We start from the raw sequence: 25,225 nt of genomic DNA, 5'->3' as shown, positions 1-25,225 counted from the left end.
GTAGAGACAGGAGACTCAAAACTTCAAGGTCATCCTCACCTATATAGCAAGTTGGAGGCCAGCCTGGGCTACAATGAGACCCTGTCTCAAAAAAAGGGAAAGTGCAATGTGAATATGTACAGTGGAGGAGACGGACTCTTCTCTATAGATGTTCATGTTTTTTTGGCTGTTAATATCATCGTTTTTCCTGTTCATTTTACTGTAATTTGAGCTACTTAGTACCTAGTTAAGAAATCAACTAGGGGAGGGGAAGGGGAAGGGTTGTGGGAGGGGATGACTGGGAGGGGGGCAGTGAGTGGGATGTAAAGTGAATAAGTAAAGAAAAAGGATTAGAAAACATGGAAGTTCTGTGTGAAGTGCTAGTGTAAGAGTTTAGAGGGGCTGCAGCTGATGAGGACTCGATGTGTCATTTCAGTGTCTGTGCATTCCTAGCAGCGCCCCTCCCCCAGTAGTTCCCCTTGCATGTCTTCAGCATTTAAGTTGCTTGTCAACATCATGTGTGACGTTCTAAAGCTTAAGTGCTAGCATGTTGACTAATTTCTTTTCCTTAATTTCCAGGGAATAATAAGTCACAAAGGGAGGAGCTGGACTCCATCCTTTTTCTTTTTGAAGTAAGTTTTGTTATTATTATTATTGTTATTATTGTAGCTCTTAAAATCATTGTTAGAAATAAGATACCTTAGTTGATCCTTAATTTTACCTGTGTAATAGCAATGGCTGTGCATGGCTGTATTCTGCTCTCTTTCCTGCCTTCTACCCTTGTATTACCACAATACTGTTAAGAATGTTTATGTGATTTTTCTTTTTAAAAAATGTGTAGAAGTTTCCCCTGTATGAACACCTAAATGTAAAGGTACTAGTTGGAAGAGTAAACAAATTTTAAATAGTAATAGCTTTTGCTGTTTTCCTTTCTGTATAAACTTTTATGTGAATCTTGCATAAATGTTCTCTATCCCTCAAACTTCACATAACTTGTCTTACTGACATGTGAGTCTGACATGTTTTCCCACATATATGTAATATTTTAAAAATTATTTTTATGCATGTGGAAGGGGTATGCTGCATGAATGTGTGTCTGTGTACTCTGTGTACTACGTATGTACAGTACATTTGGAGGCTAGAAAAGGATGTCAGATCCCCTAGGACTGAAATTACAGATGGTTGTTAGCTGCCGTGGGTGTGCTGGGATTCTACCTAGCTTCTCTGGAAGAGGGGCCAGTGCAGCTCTTAACCTATGGCGACTCTCCAGCCCCTCAATAGGTTATTTTTGACTAGTGGTGGGGTTATAATTTTGGCATATCTACGTCTGTGAATGTAGGTACTCTTTAAAGTTGAAATAATTTTTGGCTGTGTTTTTTTAAAAATTAAGTTAGATTTTATTTGTGTACATGTGCAGAGGTGTGCCGCAGGCATTCCCCACAGCAAGCATGTGAGGGTGAAGTGACAATCTGTGACAGTATGGTCTCTCTTTTCACCGTGTGTTGAGCTCAGGTTGTCAGGCTTGATAGCAGGGGGCTTTTACCTGCTGAACCATTTTGCCAGCTTCTTGGGTTTCTGTTTGTTTTTGGTTTTGTGGGTCTCTCCATGTAGCCCTAGCTGTCCTAGAACTCCATGTATAACAGGCTGGTCTTGAACTAGATGAGATGCGATACCACATCCAGCTTTTGGCAGTGTTTTTGGTGTGTTAAGTATAAAATTCTTCTTACTTAAGTGTAGTAGGCAAGTGCTAGATTATGGAAACCAGAAGAACAAGACTCAGAGCTGAATTACAAGGCTTCTTTTCTTCCTCCTTTTTTTTGAGACAGAGTCTCTCTACAAAGCCCTGGCCATCCTAGAACTCTCTATGTAGACTAGGCTAGCCTCAAGCTCACAGAGATCCACCTACCTCTACCTCCTGATTGCTAAGATTAAAGGTGTATACCACTGTGCCTGGCTTATAAATCAATAACTTATAAATTGAGAGAAATACTCACATGTGCATTTCACAGTGCATATGTGTAGGTCAGAGGGCAACTTTTGGGAGTTTGTCCTATTCTTTCACCAAGTGGGTTCTGGGGAGCAAAACACAACTACCTTTTAGACTGAACCACCTAGCTGGCCTCTGGATTCTAAATTCTAAATGTTAATTCATTCATAGTATAGGGGAATTTTAATCCAGCAACATGGCTGCTCTGGCCAAGGACCACATCCAAAGACCTTCTAGGTTTATATAATCCTGCCAGAATGCAAACACACTGGATTACAGTGTGCTTTGCCTGGAAAATAGATATGCCATTAGAACACAACTTTAATCCCTAATAATGAAGGAAAAGTTAGTTTGTAGAAGGAAGCAGTCATGTTTGAAAGTGACATCTAATTGAAGGGCAAAGTGACGAATCAGAGAACAATTTGACAGAATTAGTCAGAGATGGGATATGCCCAACCCTCATGAGAACAGACAGGTTGCAGAGAGAACAAGCTAGAAACAGGTGAAGACAGAAAGAGCCAGAGAATGAGAAGGAGCTAGATTAGAATATATCACCAAAGTGAGTATTAGGCCAGGCAGAACAATTCAGTCAGAAGCCAAACTGGATTGAATCAGTCAGCTTGGAAGATTAGAGCGTATAGAGGCTAGAAGCTTCCGGGCCTGGGCCCAGGGATAGTTAGAACAGAGAAGGAAATGCTCTGGGCTCAGCCCAAGCTGTGTGTTGGAACAGCTTGGGTACTGCTCTCATCTCATCCCTTCATCTGAGGAACAACATTTATACATAGCTTGACATGGTGTGTGCATAGTTTGCTGTAAGAAGATATAAAGTCCATGTGTGTGCACACACACATGTGTGCATGTATGTATACTTATCTGTAAAGGCCAGAAATTAGCCTTGGGTGGTCGTTAGTAATCACTCTGGCTTTTTGTTTCTTTCTGTTTTGAACCAGGGTCTCTCACCAGGATCTAGAGTTCCCTGCTTAGGCTATGCCAACTGGCCAGAAAACTCCAGGAGTCCTCCTGTCTTTGCTTTCTCAGAACTTGGATCACACACAGGCACCACCATGCATGCTTATATGAAAACGACTTTTCTAGTTAAGCTGTCCCTCTAGCCCAAAGAAAAAAAATATGTGACTGTAAGGAAAGGCCACCTGTGCAGACCTGGCTGGAGGGAGGGAAGGCTAGGAAAGGGAGCTGTGGGTGAATTCTGAGGGGTTGTTTGAATGGTGTAAATTATGGCATGGGACGTATTATGACATGGTAGATGTTGGGGTGGGCCAGCTCAAAACCTGGATATGGTCCTGGGAGGTATCTGAGCTGGTCATCTTGCCAGCTCTCCAGCACCCACACTGTTAGGGTGAGCTCCTCAGCACTGCTCTGACTAGCTTGTCCAGTGCCATAGCTGGCAAAGAGCAGAGCCAGCTCTCTAACTCTTAGCCCTTCTGGCTGGCTCACCTGTAGTCTCTGCAATCAGGGCCAGCTCTACTTTGTTGCCTAGGTGAGGTGCAGGGCCTGCTTTCCTCAGTTCTGCACCTGGAGAGGGGCAGAACAAGCTCTCCCTATCTCATGACCCTGAAGACAGTTCCCCACCACCACCACCAAAGGTGGCCAGGGCAAGAGGTCAGGTAGGGCATCTCTCCCTTGCCTATATCATGGCATTATTTTATCATGCTCATTGTATTTCCTATGGTTACCCTCCAGTGATTCAAGCCTATGCAAAGAAGTTATTTTTACCAGGAGCATTGCATTAATTAATGATTCCATTGCTCAGATCTGTTAACTATTATTTGTTTCATTAATTTCATTTATTTCTATAACAGGGTATAAATTTACTAAAGAATCTAACATTTTAACATTACAAAGTCTTATAAAAACCTTGTGATCCTGACAATCTCCTGCCACATTTTGAAGACTAGAAGATACTACTAAAAGGAGGTACTCCTCCTTAATAACCTCTTCCTTACCTCTGGAGACATTCAGTCCCAAGCATCTTCTTTCTCCATTTAAAAGGAGTATTAACTGAGCTCATTGTAATGACGCATGCCTTTAATCTTAGCACTAGGGAAGCAGAGGCAGGTGGATCTCTGGGTTCAAGGCCACCCTGGTCTACATAGTGAGTTCCAGGATAGCCAGAGCTACATAGAGACCCTGTCTTGAGGGGGAAAAGTGTATTACCTGGCTGTGGGTGATAGTTCAGTGGATAGAGTACTTGCCACACAAGCCTGACAATCTGAGTTGGGATTCCCCAGAACCTACTTGAAAAGCCGGATACTGTAAAGCAAGTGTGTAAAATCCCAGCATACCCCTACTAAGAGATTGGAGGGTGAGGTAGGAGAATTACCAGGGGCTCTCAGGCCAGCTAACCTTGCATACACAGCAGTGAACAGGAGAGACCCTGTCTTAGTCCAGGTAGAAGAAGAGGACCAACACTTGACATTGCCCTCTGACCTCTGCATGTATGTTATAGTCAGTGTGTGTTTATATTCAACACACACACATGCACGCACATGCACACACACACACACACACACACACACACACAGCCACTTATATTCTTGAGTAATTTTCTGTATAGCTTGGTTTTGAGTGTAGCAGAAGTGTCTTCATGGCACACAGTCATCTGTGACTTGCCTTGTGCTGTCAGCCTTATTTCTAATGCATTATTCCACAGTGTAAAATTGAGGTCGGATTTATCCATTCACACTGCTGGATTCAGTGTGTAGGTATGACTCATCCAGTTCCCACATTTGCTCTATAGGGGATTCTTGTTGTCTTTGATTGTCTGTGGATGCTGGCCAACCTTTGCAGTGGCCTGTGTTTTTACTCACGGCACTGGTGCAGCCCTGTATTACATTTGCAAATAGAAGTGATAAAAGTAATCATTATATTTCTATCCCCAAGAGAGTTTTGCTCATGTTCATGTTTCACCAATAAGAATAATACATTCTGTAATTTTTAGTGGCCACTCTGTCAGATTATATAAGAGTGTTTCCATTTCTTGTTTGGTCAGATTATTTTTAAAAAAATAACAGATGGGTTTTTAATTTTCAAGTTTCTTTCTTTGCATCAACCAGCTGATGAGTCCTGTGTTTTCCAGTTCTAGGTTTTGCAGGAACTAACACTTTGTTTGTATTTAAGGACTTAAATATTTTTTTATGGTTTTAGGTGATGATTTAATTTTTATATATTTAAAATTTTTAGAAGTTTTTATGTATTTTGATTTCATTCTTTCTCTTCCCCTAACTCCTAGATCCACCTCTCTCCCTGTCTAATCAACTTCAGGTTTTCTTTTTCTTTTAAATATTTTTATTGGATATTTTATTTACATTTCAGATGTTATCCCCTTGCCCCATCCACCCCCCAACCCCTTATCCCTTCCCCCCTCCTCCTGCTTCTGTGAGGATATGCCCCCACCTACTTCCCCACTCCCACCTCCCCACCCTCGATTTCCCCCACACTAGGCGTCCAGCCTTCCCTGGGACCAAGGATCTTAAAAAAAAAAAAAAAAAGGCACCCTCCCATCCCATTCTCCCCATCCCCCCAAAGAACAACAGAATCCCAACGATCATGGAGTCTGTTTTTTTGTATTGGCCCACTACTCCTGAGTGTGTTAGGCCTGCCCAGTTGATTGAAGAAAACGGATTTTCCTTCTTTTTGCAGCTGTCAATTGCAGCTAGTTTCTTGGTTAGAAATGGGACTTGGTGGCCACTTCTCCTCCTTTATGCTGGGTGCTTTGAATTCTATTTCAGGTAATTCTAATATGTGGAGTCTTCAGTAGTATAAATCTTTTCCAACACAGTGGCTTCTTTTCTTGCATGTGTTGTGAGATCAACATGAATTACACAGATTAAAGTTTTAAGTTTTTGCTTTTTAGATGGATTTGTTTCAGCTTTTGACAGGACTTTGGGAGTGGTTTCATTTAGAACTACTTTGTCTTCCTTTGAGGATTACTAATGGGGTTTCAGGATGAATACCCACAACTTCCTGAGAGTAGGGCTGGGGGTGGGGGGAGAGCTGGGGGACCAGATGTCTGTCTGTGCATTCTAGTGCTGGCATGGGAGTTAGCTCTTTGGCTCCAGCATTCTTCCTTGCTTGAAGATCACAGATTATTCTTCTACCCCCATGTCCTTTCCGATTTTTGCTTCTGTCTCTTCTATTAACATTTTTTTTTTGTCTCTGTCAGTTTCTTTTGAATCCTCAAAACTATGCAATGCTTTAATAGTCATATTTGTTGTTGTTTCTCTTGGAACTGATTGTCCTAAAGGTGGGAAGCCTTTGGAAGCCCAAGTCCTCACCCTCCCACAAAGAAAGTCTGATGCCTTTCTTCTTGCCCAGAAACTCTGCACAAGGAAAGGAGCTATTAGTGATACATTACTATTTATAGAGAGTTAGTTGCCTATATAGAAGAACAAATATATATTATTCAAAGCTTCATAAAACTTGCACTTTGCATAGTAAATATGAGTGAATGATGAACTTACATTTCTTTTGTTTATGTTCTATGCTTGGCTCTAGCTTTGCAAGTTAGGTTGTAATTTGTATGGTTCATTCTGGGCACTAAGCAACTTCATCGCTGCTTTCTACATTCGAAGTTGTTTATGAGGGTTCTGAGGTGAATACTCATCAATGTGTAAATAATTGAGAAAGGCTTCCTTTAGACGAGGTAGAGTTATTAAGATGTTAAATTACAGAAGCGACCCTGCACAAAGATATTCTATAAATAAGAATTGGATTGGAAAAAAGTAGATAATTAAGAGAGTTACAGAGGCATGGAGGAAGACTGTAAGAGAGCTACATCTTACCTTGGTAAGGAACAAAGTGCTAGGGCAGCTTTGGAAGTGGGAACAGTAGTTTTACAGTGTAGCAGACTGTCAGACAGTACAGTGTTCTGGTAAGTAAGTGATGGGCGAGTGAGGTTGGCAGCTCAGGTTGTGAGTTCCAGGTTTTAGAGGGTTGTAGAGAGATGAACTCTGTCTTTACCTCTGCTGGGAGCACATGAACCTTTGGAAGATGACCTGGCTACCTCTGCTTGTAGTATCACTTAGGATTTCTGTTCCTCTTGGTTCATGGAGATTCTCATCATCCTTCTGTTTTAAAATTGTTTTATTGTTGTTGTGGTTATGATTAGAGTTTTATTCTTTTAAAGACATTTGTCTGATGTTGCCAGATATTTCTAATAGAAATGTAGGATCTCAGAACATGAATTAAATGCCATCTTACATTGACCAGAATCTGTTTTACACGGGCCATTCTGTTTAATCCTCCCCCTCTGAAGTAGATTTTCTATGTTTGTTTTCTGTGTTGGTGGTGATCATATGTACGGCTTTGACCTCTGAGCTACATTTCCTGTACATCTCAGTTTTTAAAGATTTTATTTTTAATTGTGTGTGTATATGTGTGTGCATATGTATATATGAGTGTGTGTGTGGGTTCATGCCTGTGACTGTAGTAGCTGTGGAGGCAGAAGAGCCCATTACATCTGGAATTTTTACTAGATGTGGGTACTAAGAACTGAACCCAGGTCTTCTGCAAAAGCAGTATGTATTCTTAGCTGCTGAGCCATCTCTCCACTTTCATTTCTCAGCTTTTATAGAAGATGGGTGGGGAGGTCTGTGGAGTTAGGTGACCTTTCTCAGGTTGCACATTTATCAGGTCATAGAATTTACACCTGTCTTCTGAGCTCTGAGGTAGTTACTTGTACAGGAGAATGAGGGCGTGTTTAATCTGCTGAGAAACCTGATGACTGGGCCTCAAGTTCATACTGTCTTCTCTTGAGAATCAGCTAGATGCAGCCCCCAGGAGGTTATTTTAGTGATACCTAGGTTTTGTTTTAATTGGGTATGATCAGGCATCCTGATATGAAAATGACTGTAATGAAGGAGAGGTTTTAATTATATTTGCTCTTGCCTTAAAGCAGGAGGCATGTCACACAGGGATTTAGAGGGTCGCCCAGAGGTGAAATTAGCAGGTACAGAGGAAACTGAGGGCAGGAGCATTTATTATGTTTATAAGAATGGTCAAGGCAAGACATGTATACTAAGCTGAATTTAGGGTTATGAAGTTGAGCCATTTGACTTGACTCTAGACTGGTTGTTTATATCTGAGTGATTCAGGAGGAGGCTCAAGAGTATGAGGATCCAAAAAGGATTTGGAATAGGTTGGTCTTAGGCCCTTTCTGTAGGAATTAGCTAACCCAAGGAGGGTCAGGCTTCTCTTGAGGGCGGCCATAGATGTCAGACCACTAAGAATACAGAAAATAAGAAACTATTCCTAATAGAAGAGCAGTCTGCCACCTTGAATGCCATCCCTTTCCAGCAGAGAAATTGTATGTCTTACAAGTAGTATATTGTTAAGAAAACTTTTAAAATTTGATAGCAAGAAATGTTTTCACCCATACCTGATTAAAACACACAGAGAAGAGGTTTTGTTTACTTGGCTCCGTGTGCCGGCATTGGACTTCTACACACTTGCCCTCCCCACCAGATTCACATTACAGAGTTTGAAATTATGGATAAACACAACACTTGATTTTCAGAATCCTTATTCTAAATTTTATCAAGATTATTTCCCAGATTAGACTATTTTAATCTTGCCATTGCCCTTCTAGACACCCAAATGTGCTCTTTCTAGTCTGCAACATGAAGCCCAGCTGGACTGTCCTTCCACACCCGGGGGACACCTTCTCTGGGGAAGGGCTCCCTCCAGGCCACTTTGCCGTGTGCACTCATGCTGTTGGTGACTTGCCTTTCTCTGCAGGGGCTTGAGCCCTTTTCTTACCACCACTCTTTCTTGTACCTTCAAACTCACTGAATTCTTCTGGTCAGTGTTACTGGGATGAGGGGTGGGGAACGCTCATTCTTTTAGTGACTTGTGTAATAAACCGTAGTGTGCCATTTGTTTGTTATTTCTTAATGTGGCTATGCCTTAGCCTCTTAATGAGGCCATAAAATTTCCTGGCCTAGCAGCCATTACTTGCAGTTCTTTGTGTTTCCCACAGTGATTTGTACTTGCTAGTATTTATTGTTAGATTAAAGTCTCTTAAATTCTCAATCTCTCTCCATTGTAGTTATTTGGTACTTTTGTATTAATAGCATTCCCCAACCCCACCTAGAACTTGCTAGATGAAAGATACAAGGCTCAGATATGTCGTGGTCTAGATCAGATTTGTCAGCATTAAGCTGATGACTTTGATAGAGGTACCTACCTTCTTTGCTTTGGTTTCCATGCTTAGAAGTCGGGGTACAGTAAGACTGGGTGAGCTTCGAAGTCTCTTAACTTCAAAACTGTAACTGGAGCTTTGTTTGAAGTGTAAACAAAATTTAAAATGATTGGACCCTGGTTAGCCTTTTAAAATTACCTGTTTTATTTATATATGTATACCATGTGTAGTAGGGAACTACGGAGTTTCTAGGTTACTATCTTTGAAAGGTCGTTCCTTTTTGTTAAACACAGGGTTAGAGTTTCACTTTACTGTAGGTCTGTCTTTATGGGATTGGGGATTTCTAACAATTAGGGTTTCACTGTAGTAGATTTCTTAGGCTTCTTGGTAGTCCAAGGTGCCATGGCTGTGGCCTGCGGCATGGCTGTGGCCTGAGCATTGCTTGACTTCCATGGACCAAGGAAACGTGGTTTCAAAGCAGCTTTCTGGAAATATAAAATTGAAAAGTCACGCAAATTTCATTCTTTTGTTTTCATGCTTTGGGATGAAATGCCATTAATACAGCTGGAAATCAAATTACTTGGTCTGTGTCTCTCCACCACACCTTGCAGACCCTTTCATCCTTCATCCCTTCCTCCAAGCTAAAGGATACAGACTCTGTTGTTCCAGGATGGGGCATTGTGTCTCTTCTCTGTCCCTCTTTTGGTGGCCTGGGAAGCACTGAAGTGAGAGGAAAATTGCAGCAGGTGAGCTGCACAGTGGGTGCAGGTGATGCCTGGGCTTCTTGAAGGGCACACAGATGAAGGGCATGGATAACCACAGGCACGTGTGTGTCTGCTTTTCCTTCAGTACTCAGGGTGGCGTGGGAGTACATTATCGTCTCTCCCTAAAGATTGTGGGGCTGCTGGATCAGAGCCAGGGTGAACATTTGCAAATCCTTGCCCACAGCTATGTTTAGGAGTTACTGTGTGACCACTGGGGAGCCTAGGGCTGCAGTGGGCTTTACATCTCACGTTAGCAGATTTCCAGGGTGGGTTTCTTCCTCATTGCTCAGGTGAGCTTGTAGAGAGTGAGTTTAGCTTCTCATGATTTCTCAAAGTAAGGGAAAGAGACTTGCAATTACTTCCCTGAAAGCAGTCACATGACTTCTCCCAGTGCTGTGCTAGGAGCTCTGCAAGTAAGGTGAAACCAAAGGCTGGCTTTCATTCCCCTGACACTGCTTTGGATTTGAATGTTGTTTTTATTGCTGTAATCTCTGTCTGCTTTTGTTTGTGAACACAACAAATTGGAAGGTAGGAAAAATATAAATGGTTAGCTTCTTTTGGACATAATTTGCTTATTACATTGTAGTGTATTAATAGTTTGAATTAGAAAACACTGTCTGAGGTGAAAGTGTTTTCAGTGGATAAGGTAACTGGACTGCAGCCTCTTATGAATTGGGATCTAGAGGTGAGAAATTTGGGATTGAACCAACATAGTGTACTGAATTACTCAGTTCACCTTGGAGGAAGGGAACCTGGAGACAAGATGTTTGTGGAAGTCTGAAATTACATTCTTGTGATTGATTATCTACCTTAGCAAGGTGCCTTACCTACTCCATCGTGGTAGCAGCTGACCTGTGGTAACTGACACCCTCACAGAAGATCATGTAGATGAGAGTTAGGAAATGCACCCATGAATCCTTTCAAGATAATAGGAGAAAGCACATCAAGACTCAGTGATAAGACGTTCACAAAAACAAGTGAGCACGCAGTGTTATGTTTGAGCAGAACACATCTCCTTTTACAATGTTCTCACACTAATGTTGAGAGCTAGTTTGTATGCATTGGTTTCTTTTTCTTTTTTCTTTTTTTTAAAATTGTTTAGAAGATGGCTGTACAGATGCTTGTTTTGTATATTTCCTCTGGCTTGTTTTGTGTGGTTGTATAGCACAGTAGCTGTTAGAGAGTGACACCTAGTGTTTGATGTGCATGTGACACTGGGTAAAAAGGAAAGAGCTGGCCTGAAGCCTCCTGCAGCTGATCCTGTAGAGCAGGGGCATTTACTGATAAACTTGACTGTGTGGCTAGTCCCACGATAACCTGCAGGTCTTCAGCATTCTCTAGTATCATTGAGGGAAGCATTTAAATCTTAAGTTTCTGAGGTGGCAGGAACCAAGTTAGAGCATTGCATGCAGGCTTTGCTGTTTCTGTCTCGTTCCCTATGCAGATCCTCTCAAAGTGAATTTTTTAAAATAAAAGAATGGTCTGGAAAGGAGAGCCAGTTAGATACGCTAGTACAGAATGGAAGAAGTGGAAAGACATTGTAGTGTTTAGCCAAAAATCAGAAACTTACATGAATTGGAGACTGACTGAAGGGTGTGACTAACACCTTTCATGTGAGTTTCATGTATACAAATAAGACTCTTCTTAAAGCTGATGTTTCTTCAGGGCAAAGCATACCTCTTGTGGCAGAATTTTGCGCTACTAAGTTGAAGGTCTATGAAAGATTTAGTGCAAGTGTTTTCTTAGAGAGGGTTAGACCTGAATATGATGTGCAAGAGAAAAGATAAACTTATGAGATGTATTGTGTTTCTATTTCCAAGGCTTCAAATGTCTCACTGTTAATGCGTGACGAAAGGTTTGAAAGTTTCTGTGTTCGTGTGCAGTGGGAATGCTTTCCTGTGTTGTCTGTTTCTGCACACTTCATGCTCTGTCCTGCAGAAGACTATGTTACTAGCTAGTCTGTAGGCAGCAGCTCTCTGCTTTCTCTCCCTCAGCCTCTCCGTGCTCTCCTGTGATGCAGGTCTGTTCCCATTTGTCAGGACTGTTGCACTCCCAGCACTCTCTCAAGGGCCCTCTTCATCTGATCTCTGCCTCCCCATTCCTCTCACCTGTCTATTCTTGTCCCCTATGGCAACCTCTTGGAAGTCCTCAGAGTAGCAGAAAAGCTTTCAGGCTGTTTAGTCTTCTTGAAATGCCCTTCTCTCGTAGGCTTTTCTTAAGGATTCTGTTCAAAGATATTTCTGCTTTTTCCTCTTAAGCTATGCTGTCAAGGCAGAGATGCCATCTTTTGTCTATCTCTGGCCTCTCTCATGGTACCTGGCACAGAATGGGTACTTAACAAGAATATTAATTAATTAGTTAGTTAAAAGGAGGTAATTTAAACCTATACCCTCTGAATGATGCATTTATTGAATTCATTATTTTTTGAGTACATGTGCTTACATGTCTTTTGCATTTCTCATTTCTCAGCATTTTGAACAATTTATATCTGTTATTTTATTATAATATTTTACATTAATCTTATATTAAGTGATTTGGGGAATCTATTTTTATTAACATATTAAATGACAGTTATGTAAATACAGCTCACTGCTATAGGATCTTTATGTGTCTATTCTTTTCAGGGAATAACTTTGATTAATCCTTGTTGCTAGAAGGTGGATTATGTACTTTGTTGGAGAAGGGAAGCTATGTGGCTGATGCACTTGTAGCTCAGGAGCACCGTTCTTTGAACTTCAGATACAGAGAAGCATAGGCGACCACATAATTTTCAGATCATTACCCCTCACCCTTTTATGTGTATGTCTGAGGTAGATGTAATTTGCTGCAGAAACACCAGAATCTGTATTGCTGTATAGGCCCTTGGACTGCTTTGGGTCTCTGTTGTCCTCATTTTCTCTATGGGTCCTGACACCCACTCCAGTGATGCATGATCACTTCACCACAGCTGATGAAAAGACCAAGGTCACTCTTGTTGCTGTTGTTTAATGAACAACACAATACATTTTCTATTTGGTTTTGCCTAGTGCTTTTAGATTTGTAGTGAATTCATAACTTTAAGTGTGTTTTGTTCAGGCACTTTTTGTGTATTTTTTTTAAGTGGTTCTGGAAAGTTTGTGATGTGCACTGTCCTGGCACATGGGGTAATCTGTAATAGTCTAGTTTAATGCTAACCATGCTTTCTATCTTTATTAGTTAATATTTTATGATTTCAGAAGGTTATCTAATTACATATAGACTTCATTAGTTTCCCCAAGTTTTTTTTTTTTTTTTTTTTTTTTTTTGGTGGATGGAGCAAACTCCAATAAGTTGACTCTAACAACTTTATTTTTTCTCTTAGCCTTTTTAATATCATTTTAGTCAAAGTTTTCTATATAAGAAAAAGATTACATCATAGCCACAAAGTTACATATTCTCTAAAACAAAATCACCACAAAAACATATTCTTCAAAGTAGATTAAAGTTATTACATAAAAGAAAATTACAACAGGATTATTATGTATTTTTCTTTTGAAACTCATACCTTACTAAGTGTTTTCAATCTTTCTTTCTACAAGTTTATCATAACCTCAAAGCAATAATTTTTTTGCCATGATTAATAAAATTTAAGCAAGCATATCTATAGTGGCATGTAGCGGGAGATAATGGGAAAGACGGTGGCCACCTGGCTGTCAGCTCTGAGTTCCTGCACTAATGATGGCTCTGGTGGGCTACCTCAGTGTCACCATCCTGGGACCCATGAGAAGCTGACGTGGCTGCTGCCTCCACTGGCCAGCTCCTCGGGCTCCGCAGCTCTAGGCATGGCCCCTGGGCCAACTCCACCACCCCCATGGTGCTCAACTTAACCCCAGACAGTAACTGCCATCCTCGCAGTAGATATTACAATACCCAGTACCTGGTAGAAATATGACTCTAGTTATAGTTAACCAAAGGTTTTATATAGCAGTAAAATCTCAACACACAAGATGCCCACACAGATTAGAAAGTAGGTTGATGTGGAAACGTGTGGGCTCTTTGTCTGTGGGTCCTTCTGAAGCCAGACTAGTTGTGTAGTCAAGATACCCACAGAATGCTCTCCTGAAGAGACTTCTAATTTTCAATCTAAGTTTTCAGCACATCTGTTACTTCCAAGGTCAAGGGGCTAGGATGTCTGTTCTTTTAAATGAAGTCTGTTTTCTCCCAGGGCAGCATCTTCTGTACGCACAACACCATGCACTATAGTAGTCTGGGGAAGGGATGCTCCCTAGCTGTCTGTTCTCAAGATGAACAGGTTTAGTTGCTTATTGTTTCAGGTACATTAGCTGGTATTAGTATTTTCATCATTCTTTGCTGCCCTGTTTTCCATGTAGACATGAAATCAAGTGTGAATCAACTAGGGCATGCCACAATCATCTGGTAATAATTTGGAAAAAAGTTTCCCATCTAAATTAACTGAAGACTGGTGGTTTTAAAGTTCACGGTAGCATCTTGTATAAACTCCAGCTTATGTTTCATATTATTCCTGGTCATGCAGTAGGTTCTGAAGAAAAAGTAGCTATGGATAATCAGTTAAAAGAATGACAGATTCCCTGATGTGCTGATCGGTAGTAATACCTAATTTCGATTTTGAGTGTGCTGTAATGGATTACCATATAGATTCCGCTGAGCACTGAGCATTAAACAGAGTCATGTGTTTTCCAGAAAAGTAATATTTATTCACACTGTGTGGCATTCTTGAATTTTTTTTATTTTATTCTCCAGTGAAACTACAAACAAGATGTCAATAGCTTATGTGGCATTCACAGCAGTATAGCTTAGAATATCAGCTGCAGTACAAGAAATGCCAGATTGCATTTGCCTCACCAAAGGTAGGCTTCATCTGGGACTTCTGAGGCACAGGCTTAGCATTTAGACTAGATAGTTGTGTTTGGCTTTATGTTTATTGACCCTCATAGGATTTAATCCATAAAAAACACCACTCACAATATTAGTGTACAGAAAGATGCATTAGTATGACTATTGTTTCAGTCTCTGAATTGTATTAAATTCTGTCATTTGGGAAATACTCTTTTAAAAAAATTATGGTGTGTGCGCGCACCTGCGCATGCTCATATACCATGGAGTGCATGTGAAGAGGACAACTTGTGGAAGTTAATACTCTCCTTCCGCCATACAGGTCCTGGGGTTGTCAGGCTTGATGACAAGTAAATTTCTCTATTAATGTATCTCACAGGTCCTTATGGAAATATTACTCATGAATTAGACACAAGGTTTCATATCTAAACCTTGGAGTTTATTTCTTAATATTCTTAAAGTAGACCCATTTTATAAATCTGAATACTTAAGAGAAGTAGTGATGACTGTCCTGACTGACCTTATGTGAATTGGAGATGATTTTGTGGCAGACTTGGAAAATATGGAAACATTTGTATGCACACCTGCTTGATGCACTTTCTGTTTTCTTATATTAAAAGGTGCTTTTCATTGCCATATACGGATAAAAATTAACTGAGGAATATTTGTATGTATTTTGGAAATTGGAAAATATGACTCAGTGGTAGTTTGGTTTTTATTAAAAGTTAAAAACCAGTGGGCATGTCAGATCAAGACAAAATCCATACTGAATCAATCTCAGTGACTGTCTGTCTGTCTGTCTGTCTGTCTGTCTCGGTCTCTCTTTGTCTCTCTCTCCCTCCCTCCTTTTCTCTCTCTCTCTCTCTCTCTCTCTCTCTCTCTCTCTCCCCCTCCCTCCTTCTCTCTCTCTCTCTCTCTCTCTCTCTCTCTCTCTCTCTCTCTCTCTCTCTCGGGTTTTTTAAGACAGGGTTTCTTTGTACAGCTCTGGCTGTCCTGAAACATGATCTGTAGACCAGACTAATCTCAAACTCATAGAGATCCACCTGCCTGTGTCCCCTCACCCTCACCCTGTGCTAGGAATAAAGGCATGCACCACCACTGTCTGGCTCATCCTGAATCTTTAATACCTCTTTTTGAATAATAGTATCCAAAAGTGATCCTATCTTGTAGCTAGGAGCTTCCTTTGAAGAAGAATACAGAAGAAGGTGTGCCATTTGCTCAGGCAAAGGCAAAATGAACTGTCAGGAAGCAGGCAGCAAAACACAGGAGGACTTCAGAAGGAGGTCCATCTATGTGAAGCCACTTCTAGCTGAATTGGAAACAAAGCTAGGGGAGCATTTGGATCCCTGAAGTAGGGTGCACTTCTCTTAGGGTTCCAGTCTTTCAATCTGATGAGAATAAGCTAATTAATAATTTAAACATTACTGTGGCACACAACAAAGATGTTTTGCTCAGATTCCTCTTTAGTTTGCCACCTATTGCAAGAGAGGCATCAATGATGATAGCTTCTGGCTGTTAGTGCCTTTAGCCTTCCAGCCCTTGTCATGCTCTTTTCTCTATGAACCCAGAGTAAAGCATCTCACTTCCAGAGTTCCCTCGGCTGGTGCTGGCTCTCTTGCTCATCCTGTTTCCTTCCCATTCCTTCTCTTCTCTCAGCTCTTTCCTGTAACTCCATTGTATCCTATTTTCTAAAGATTTTGTCTTGCAGAGATTACTGTTCATTTGTTACCAAAGACAGTGACCTGGGCACTGATGTGGTTATAAGGTGGCTCTTGAGTTTAGTCTGGCAGCAGCTTAGGTGTGGAGTCTCTCATTTCTAGTTCAGATCCTGTGCGGCTGGTGCTGCTGGTGCTGCTGGTGCTGCTGGTGCTGCTGGTGCTGCTGGTGCTGCTGGTGCTGCTGGTGCTGCTGGTGCTGCTGGTGCTGCTGGTGCTGCTGGTGCTGCTGGTGCTGCTGGTGCTGCTGGTGCTGGGTGCTGCTGGTGCTGGGTGGTGCTGGTGCTGCTGGTGCTGCTGGTGCTGGTGCTGGGTGGTGCTGTTCTCCAGCTGGCTGTGCTTACTTATTTCTGTGGGCTCTTGATCCATGGATTGTATTCCACAGCCACAGCAGTGGTGAGGGTGGGAAGAGGAGTATTAAGAATTATATCCTTTTTGTAGGGCAAGGCTCATGTGAGTTTTTATAGTCATTCTATAGAGCAGGACTTCCTAAACTTTTCTACTCATGACCCTTTTGTCAGAAAAATTTTTACCTACTCCAAGTATGTAGTTATGAAATATATATCCAGAACAAACATTTATTGTCATTATTTATTTTCTTACTTATATGTATGAGAGGGTATTTTGTCTCCATGTGTGTCGGTGCACCACATGTGTCTGGTATCTTTGGAGGCCAGAAGAAGATATCAGATCCCTGTCCCTTTGGGATTAAAGTTACAGATATTGTGAGGCACCTGGGACTTGAACTCTGGTCCTCTGGAAGAGCAAACAATGCTCTTAACTGATAAACCATCTCTCCAGCTCTAACACTTATTGCTGATAAATCACAAAGAAGCTTAAAGTAATACTTTGGTGTCCATATAACTTTACCATTTATTAAAGACAAAATCAAATTTGTATACTAATGAGAAAGATGTGCTTATTTATTTTTTACCTTAAAAATTAGATCTTTGCCGAGTATTTGAAGTAAGATATAGACTGTCTTCAGAGCTTTTCAAAGTTGATCGGTATTTTTATTTTGTGACTGTCAATGCTGAGAATGTCACTGCACAAATGCATAGTAGAAAGTGGCAGAAAACAAGGAAAAAGAAAAAAAAAGGGTCATTTCAAAAACTGCTAGATCTCTGCATTCTGTCCAAATCTGTTGCCAAAATTTATTTTTGAGTTAATTTTTGGTTGTTGCATGTTCAGAAACTTGTACTGTTGCCAACTTTTTTGTGATTCCTATATTGTTAGCTGATCTATTTGGAGTTGTAGCCCACAGTTGAAGAAGCTGGCTCATAGAGAACTGATTTTTTAGGGACAGGATGTGGCTCAGTGGTAGCACATTTGAATACCAACTGTGAGGTTCTCATTTGGGTCCTAGACACCACAGTCTGTACATAAGCAAATAAACTGATGTGATCAGTGGTAAGAATGACCTTCACATCTTCTCATTGCCTTTTTAAAAGCAAAAAGTGTTTCGAAGTTGTGCGTGGTGGCCTACACCTTTGATCTACACTCAGGAGGCAGCGACAGGTAGATCTCTGTGAGTTCAAGGTCAACCCGATCTACATGAGTTCTGAGACGACCAGGGCTACACAGAGAGATGCTTTCTCAAAAAGGAAAACAAAACAAAACATTTATGTGTCTGTGTATGATGTGTATGTGTGTGTGTATGTTCATTTGTGCATACTTATGTGTGTGACTAAAGGTTCCAGTGAGGTCAGAGGACCGTTTGTTTTTTTTTTTTTTTTTTTTTTTTTTTTGGTTTTTGCTTTCCACTTAGTTTGAGGCAGGCTCTCTTGTTCACCTCTGCTTATAGCAAACTTATTTCGAGAGATTCTTCTATCTCTGCCTCTTGTATCCTTGTAGGATTGCCGGGATTATAGACTCAAGCATCTATAGGATGCAAGAATAGGAATTTTCATCCCACAATGATAATTAATGTACTCTTAATTCCACGAGATATGTTTTGGCCATTTGCATTTTTTACATTTAAAGGGAGGTGGTTGCTAGAACGGTGGAGTGGCTTAGTGGGCAGAGGTCCTTGCTGCCACTTGATCCCTGTTATCCACAGTGGAAAGAGAAAACCAGCTCTCACAGGTTGTCCTCTGACCTACCCCCCAATAGAACTATCATGAATATTTTAAGTAGTTATAATAAAAATAAAAGGAATCCAAGTATAGTTTACCAGATGTGCTCTAGTGTGTGTGTGTGTGTGTATGTGTGTGTGTGTGTGGGGGGGGGGTCAATCTCATGGACCTTTTGGATTATTTTTTCTTTGCAAACCTAATAAAATCTTTAAAAATTGTTTGAGAATTTCATACATGAATATAATGCATTTTGATCAAATCCACTCCCTTTCAAACACCTCTTCAATTCCTTCCTTCTCTCTTCCCATATACTTTCCCCTCCCAACTTCATGTTTTTAAACTGATGAATCATTCAGTGCTTTTCATATATATAGGGGCATAGGACCATCTATTGGAGCACAGGGCACATCCTGAAGAAGTTGACTCTCCCAGAAGCCAGCTTTTGCTAGTGAGGCCAACTTTTATTAGCCCAGTCCTCTTGTGCTTCAGAAATTTATTCGTTACCCATTAATGGGTGCTTTTATAAGTACAACTTAAGCTCTATGTCTAGGTATTAATTTTATGAGATTCATATATATAAAATTACATTTATTTATTTGTAAGTGGGGGGAGGTGAGAAACATGGCCTGTCTGAAATATGTTTCATTTGTTGTTTTTGTTTCTTTTTATCTTTTTTTATTTTGTAGAAAATACTGCAGTTTCTACCTGAACGAATTTTCTTTCGATGGCATTACCAGAGTATAGGTAAGATGAAAGCCAATAATGTGTTAGTGATACAGATTTCTACCAAGTGAGGTTTCATAATGCTTTATGTAGCTAATATTCCCAAATAGCTTTTAGAAAGAAACAAAGGCTCTGTAATTTAAATGAAGTCCAACTTGAACTTTGTAGGAAAGTATCTTTGTCATCATAACTGGTCAGATTAGAGAATAAGTGACTGTGGACCCTAAATGGTCATCTCTGTCATGGCTTCTCCACCAAAGGCTCATGGAGTATCTTAGGAGTGGGTGGGGAAGAACTGTAAGAGTCAGAGGTTGAGGAGGGCTGTTGTTCTCAGGAACTCAGAGTAGCTGCACTTGCTTGCACAAGACCTATACAAGGTCAAGCCTGTTAACATTCTGGAATGGATAAAAGAAGGGTTAAAAAAAAAAAAGAGGAGGACATAAAGTTGGGAGGGGGCTATAGTGGGAGGGCAGCAGGAGTCAGAGTAGGGAATGGGGAATGGGTATGATCAAAAGACATTCAGTTCAATTTTCAATGAATACATTTTAAAAAATTAAATATCTCTCTTACTTTAAATATGCCTATTGAGTTGTAGTCCATGGGCTTTCCAGGATCATTTTAAAGATGCACACTTTTAGGTCCCAGTCTGACCTTCTGAATATGGTGGTCTTTTAACAAGGGGCACAAAAAAGATTCCTGTGCACATCAAGTAAAGAAGCACTGATCTAAAGTATTTTCTTAAATAATTGTACATTATTGTTCTTTTTTTAAAAATGTTAATCAAAGGCTTTATAAGTTTGGTAATGCTCAATAACAAGATGCCCATACAATCAGAAGTGTAACCCAATACCCTACCTAGATATATCAACTATCTTTGACTGGCGGAGACACAGGAACATCCGCCTCCATGTCCCCCCCCCCCCCATCACCTAGCTTCTCCTCTCCTTCTCTTCCTCCTCTCCTTACTCCTCCTCTTCCTCTCCTTACTCCTCCCACCTTAGCTCCTTCTACATATCACCCTTCCTGTTAAAATAAAACTTTTCTCTTAAAATACAATTAGAGCATAACTATACCAATTTGTATCAGTAAGGTACAAGATAGACCTAATACCCAGTCCATCATTTTGTTGACTAACCAGAACCTCTGTCATCTCTCCTAACTAAATGATTTAGTTCTGAACCTGACTTTTTTTCTTGGCTTTAGAATGAACATCAGCTGAAAACCATCCTCTCAAATCTTTTCTTTCAAAGTAAATAGCCAGGATTGGTTATGAGACTATAAGTTTTCAACCCTATCAGAAATCCAGAATGACTGAGTTAACTGAAATTATGGGAAGCACAAAGCATAGTTTCTAAAACTTAGCCAATTTATAGAGACCTTTGAACACCTGGACAGTCCCTATACTACAAAACATTGGAGCATCTGATCTTCAGCCTTCTGGCCCAGGATCATCTGACAGACCTAGTGATGCAGAATTATTAAGGGCTGATTACTCTGTCTTGGCAGATAAAATCAGTTGACTATTCTGCAAGTGTGTCCTTTTCTGAACAGTGATTTCTCTGTAGATGAAAAGAGGCAATTCTTGCCTAGTGGCTGTCTCTGCACAACTGGAGTAACTCCAAAGATGCTCAATTTCTTCTTAGAATCCAAGACAGAAAGCTGTCAGGAGCAGACAGGTCTCTAATCAAAATGAACATTAATATAGAAATGTTTGTAATGTTGATTCTGTGGACTTCTGATGTTTTGAAAACCAACTATCCATGTAAGGCAATCTGGACTGTTTTCTGTTAACTCCTCTCAGCTATTTCTAAACAAAATATAGAAAACACCCTAACAATAAACTCAGAGCCATGAATTTGCTATAGGCCCTTAACTCACAGGCTAACCATCTCAAATCAGTTAAAAAAGTTAAAGAAGAACTGGGTCTATCTAAGCCTTGTATTCCTAAATGTGTTATATAGGCACAATGCCTATGAGAGTAACAATATTAATCTCACTTTTATATTAATAAGAAGCTCATACCAGTGAAAACCTTAAATTTGAAATCAAAGTAAATTTTGTACCATTTAAGAAATTATAACTTCATCTTAATAACAGTTATACTTATTTCTACCAATAGGTTATGGCTATGCAATAAGTCCTAGCTAATCCTCCCTGTTCCAACAAAACCACTACTTTTCTCTAGAAAGACAGCCCAATATTAACCACCTCAGTCCCCAAGCCCAGGGAATAGGGGCGCCGACTTTTCATTAACTTCTTCAAGCTGATTATGGGTGTTGAGATATTAGAAGAGGGGCAGGGGGAAGGGTAAATTGATAAGCCTCTGATGCTGTGTCTTCACTGCATCCAGCTGCAATTCCAGGACATCAGAGGTTTGAGCAGGTCTGCTCAGCTTGCTTGATGAGTAGATACACTGAGGCTGTGTATTCTGCAATATACAATTCTCAAAACAAATTTTAGTATCAAGATAATTTTTTGTTTGAATTCTGGAATAGTCTTGCGGCGGCCTGCCTCTGTCATGTCTAATCCATATAATTCTGGGAGTTTCTATGAGGGTGTGCTTCCACCATCCTCCCATTCCTGCCTCCCTGCTCTCGAAATTCCCCAACACTAGGGAATCCAAACTTTCAGGCACCGAGGCCATCCACTTCCACTGATGCCTGGCAAGGCCACCCTCAACTACCTATACAGGTGAAACCATGAGTCCCTCCCTTTGTGTTCTCAGGCTGGAGGTTTTAGACTGGCTACTCCAGCTTGTTTCTTAGGACCATTTGCTTAAAAAATTGTTTTTCAGCCTTTTACTCTAAGGTAAAGTCTGTCTTTGTCACTGAGGTGGGTTTCCTGTATGCAGCAAAATGCTGGGTCCTGTTTATGTATCCAGTCAATTAGCCTATATCTCTTAATTGGGGAATTGAGTCCATTGATGTTAAGAGATATTAAGGAACAGTGATTGTTGCTTCTTGTTATTTTTGTTATTAGAGGTGGAATCTTTTGGATTTGTTGGAAGAGGATTACTTTCTTGCTCTTTCTAGGGTATAATTTCCCTCCTTGTATTGGAGCTTTCCTGCTATTATCCTTTGTAATTCTGGAATATCTTGGTTTCTCCATCTATGGTAATTGAGAGTTTTGCTGGGTATAGTAGCCTGGGCTGGCATTTATGTTCTCTTAGGGTCTGTATGACATCTCTCCAGCATCTTCTAGCTTTTATAGTATCTGGTGAGAAGTCTGGTGTAATTCTGATAGGTCTGCCTTTATATGTTACTTGGCCTTTTTCCCTTACTGCATTTAATATTCTTTCTTTGTTTTGTGCACTTGGTGTTTTGATTATTATGTGACGGGAGGTATTTCTTTTCTGGCCTAGTCTATTTGTCATTCTATAGGCTTCTTGTATGTTTATGGGCATCTCATTCTTTAGATTATGGAAGTTTTCTTCTATAATTTTGTTGAATATATTTATTGGCCCTTTAAGTTGGGAATCTTCACTCTCATCTATACCTATTATCCTTAGATTTGGTCTTCTCATTGTGTCCTGGATTTCCTGGATATTTTGTGTTAAGAACTTCTTGCATTTTGCATTTTCCTTGACAGCTGAGTCAATATTTTCTATGGTATCTTCTGCACCTGCGATTCTCTTTTCTATCTTTTGTATTCTGTTGGTGATGCTTGCATCTATGACTCCTGATTTCTTTCCTAGGTTTTCTGTCTCCAGGGTAGTCTCCCTTTGTGGTTTCTTTATTGTTTCTACTTCCATTTTTTATGTCCTGGATGGTTTTGTTCAATTCCTTCACCTGTTTGGTTGTGTTCTCTTGTAATTCTTTTTTTTTTTTTTTTTTTTTTTTTTGGTTTTTTAAGACAGGGTTTCTCTCTATAGCTCTGGCTGTCCTGGAACTCACTCTGTAGACCAGGCTGGCCTCGAACTCAGAAATCCGCCTGCCCCTGCCTCCCAAGTGCTGGGATTAAAGGTGTGCGCCACCACTGCCCGGCTTCTTGTAATTCTTTAAGGGATTTTTGTGTTTCCTCTTTAAGGGCTTCTACCCGTTTACCTGTGTTCTCCTCAAATTCTTTGAAAGTGTTATTTATGTCCTTAAAGTCCTCTATTGTCATCATTAGAAGTGATTTTAAATCTGAATCTTGCTTTCCTAGTGATATGGGGAATTCAGGACTTTCTCGTGTGGAAGAACTAGGTTCTAATGATGCCAAGCACCCTGGGTTGCTGATGCTTATGTTCTTGCACTTGCCTTTAGCCATCTGGATCTCCTTAGTGCTACCTGCCCTGTCTCTGACTGGAGCCTGTCTTTCTGTTGGGGGCCGACTTTTAGCAGAAAGCGGCTATCAGCTTTGCAGCCATCTTGAGCCATATACCCTGACATGAGACTTGGATTACAATAGCCTACAACAGCTGAGCACACTCTGATAATCTTGGTTTAGATACCTTGGGTATGTGAGATAAAGGTGTGTGAGATTAAAGGTGTGTAATTTAAGAGTTTGACTTAGAAGTGTAGAGATCAGATTTAGAGACAAGACCTAAGGGCATGATTAAAGGTGTGACCAAAAGGCATGGCTTAGAAGTGAGACATATAAAAGACAGAGATCAGAGAAAAAGGCAGAGGCAGACAGTAGAGAATCAGACACTTAGAGGAAGAGAGACTGAAGAATAAACGGGATTGAAACACACTCTGTCTGGTCTCCATTCCTCGAGACTGCCCTCACTCTCTCTCTTGCTGAACCCCGACCCTCGGACTGGAGCGGCAGCTGGACCGGGATACAGTGGCTGCCAAACGTGGGGCAGCCCGGGCCTCAACATTTTGCTTGGGCCGAGACATTTTTTGGCCACCCGAACGTGGGGCTAGTGTGGTTCTCAACATCTTTCCTATTATCTTGTTTGTATCAGAACTGTGTGGGGTGGGTGTTACTACTGGGGTTAGTTCTGGGGCCCAAGATCTGCTCAGTGCTCAGGCACAGACAGGAAGGAACCAGTGCTCCAGACCAGGAGTGATTTCCTGGGTCCTAGTTGGTCCCAGTAACTCCCTGTTTGGGGCTGGTCTTGCTTTCTCCTTACCTAAGATACTGCCTGAGTTAGAGCTCCTGGGAGGCCAGCTTCCTCTGGGTTCTGTGAGATTAGGGGCAGAGCTGCCTCCTGGGATCTGCTCAGTGCTTGGGCCCAGACCTGAAGGACATTATTGTTCTTTAAGTCTGCATTATTGATTCAAAATCTCCCTACTTGGATACTGTAAGACATGCCAACCAGAAGGGAACTTGAAACAAAGCAAGGGTCAGTGCTTCCCTTCTGGTCTGCTCTTTACATCTGACAGCACATTTAAAATGCCCAGCCTTAACTGGAGTATTCTAGGGCACCCATTGTGAGTTCTGTGTGTCTTTTAAAGAGTTACTGCTTCAGCCCTTTTACCTGTAAGAGTTGGCCAGTTGATACATGGGTTTTTCTCTGTATCAGATGGCTACATTGAAGGAGAGTGTGAACCTTGGAATAGACTCTTTATTTGAATATTCACACTTTCCAATATTTATTGAGGGAGACACAAACCTCAGCCACTGAAAAGAAGAACATGTCACCGTTCTTGCTTTGGAGTGGTCTCTTTCCCCTTGGGTAGATAAATGAGAAAAGTAATCACAGTGCAATTGTTGTTGCGAGGCGAATATAGTGAGAAGGGAGAAAGAAAGGTTGAAGGAGAGTTGAGGGGTCTTAAAGAAAAGTCACTTCCACCTGAGCCTTGAAAGGTAAACAGGGCTTCTTGGTTGGGAGAGCAACATGTGCAAAGTCAAAGAGCTTGAAAAAAGAATTCCAAAATTTAGAGTTCTAATTTAATTTAGGATTGGTCCTATAAAAACAGGTAATAAACTCTTATAAAAAACTGAATTTAAGTTTTGTGCTACAAATTTAAATTTGAAGAAGGTAAAGTATGTATATTGCATATACCTATGAAACTCAATGACTGTATCATTATCTGAGAGAACATGTTAATCTTTAAATC

General features: G+C 40.7%; 1 protein-coding gene across 8 annotated transcripts in view; it reads left to right on the top strand.

Annotated features, from left to right (window-relative positions):
• The window catches only part of Ralgapa2 (Ral GTPase activating protein catalytic subunit alpha 2), a 271,068-nt gene that overhangs the window by 35,589 nt on the left and 210,254 nt on the right, over positions 1 to 25,225 (top strand). For all 8 annotated transcript variants that reach the window (XR_013108860.1, XR_013108861.1, XR_013108862.1 and 5 more), the window contains exons 3-4: positions 559 to 611; positions 19,199 to 19,256. Coding sequence is in view for 3 of the 8 variants with exons in the window: in XM_076929914.1 (XP_076786029.1) it covers positions 559 to 611; positions 19,199 to 19,256 (111 nt within the window). In the remaining 5 variants the exon portion in view is untranslated. The remainder of the gene's footprint in view (positions 1 to 558; positions 612 to 19,198; positions 19,257 to 25,225) is intronic.

The sequence above is a fragment of the Arvicanthis niloticus genome, chromosome 2 (genome assembly GCF_011762505.2).
Source record: "Arvicanthis niloticus isolate mArvNil1 chromosome 2, mArvNil1.pat.X, whole genome shotgun sequence".
NCBI classification, from domain to species: Eukaryota; Metazoa; Chordata; class Mammalia; order Rodentia; family Muridae; genus Arvicanthis; species Arvicanthis niloticus.
The sequence above is the reverse complement of the archived record's forward strand: the minus strand, read 5'-3'. Positions and strand labels throughout refer to the sequence as shown.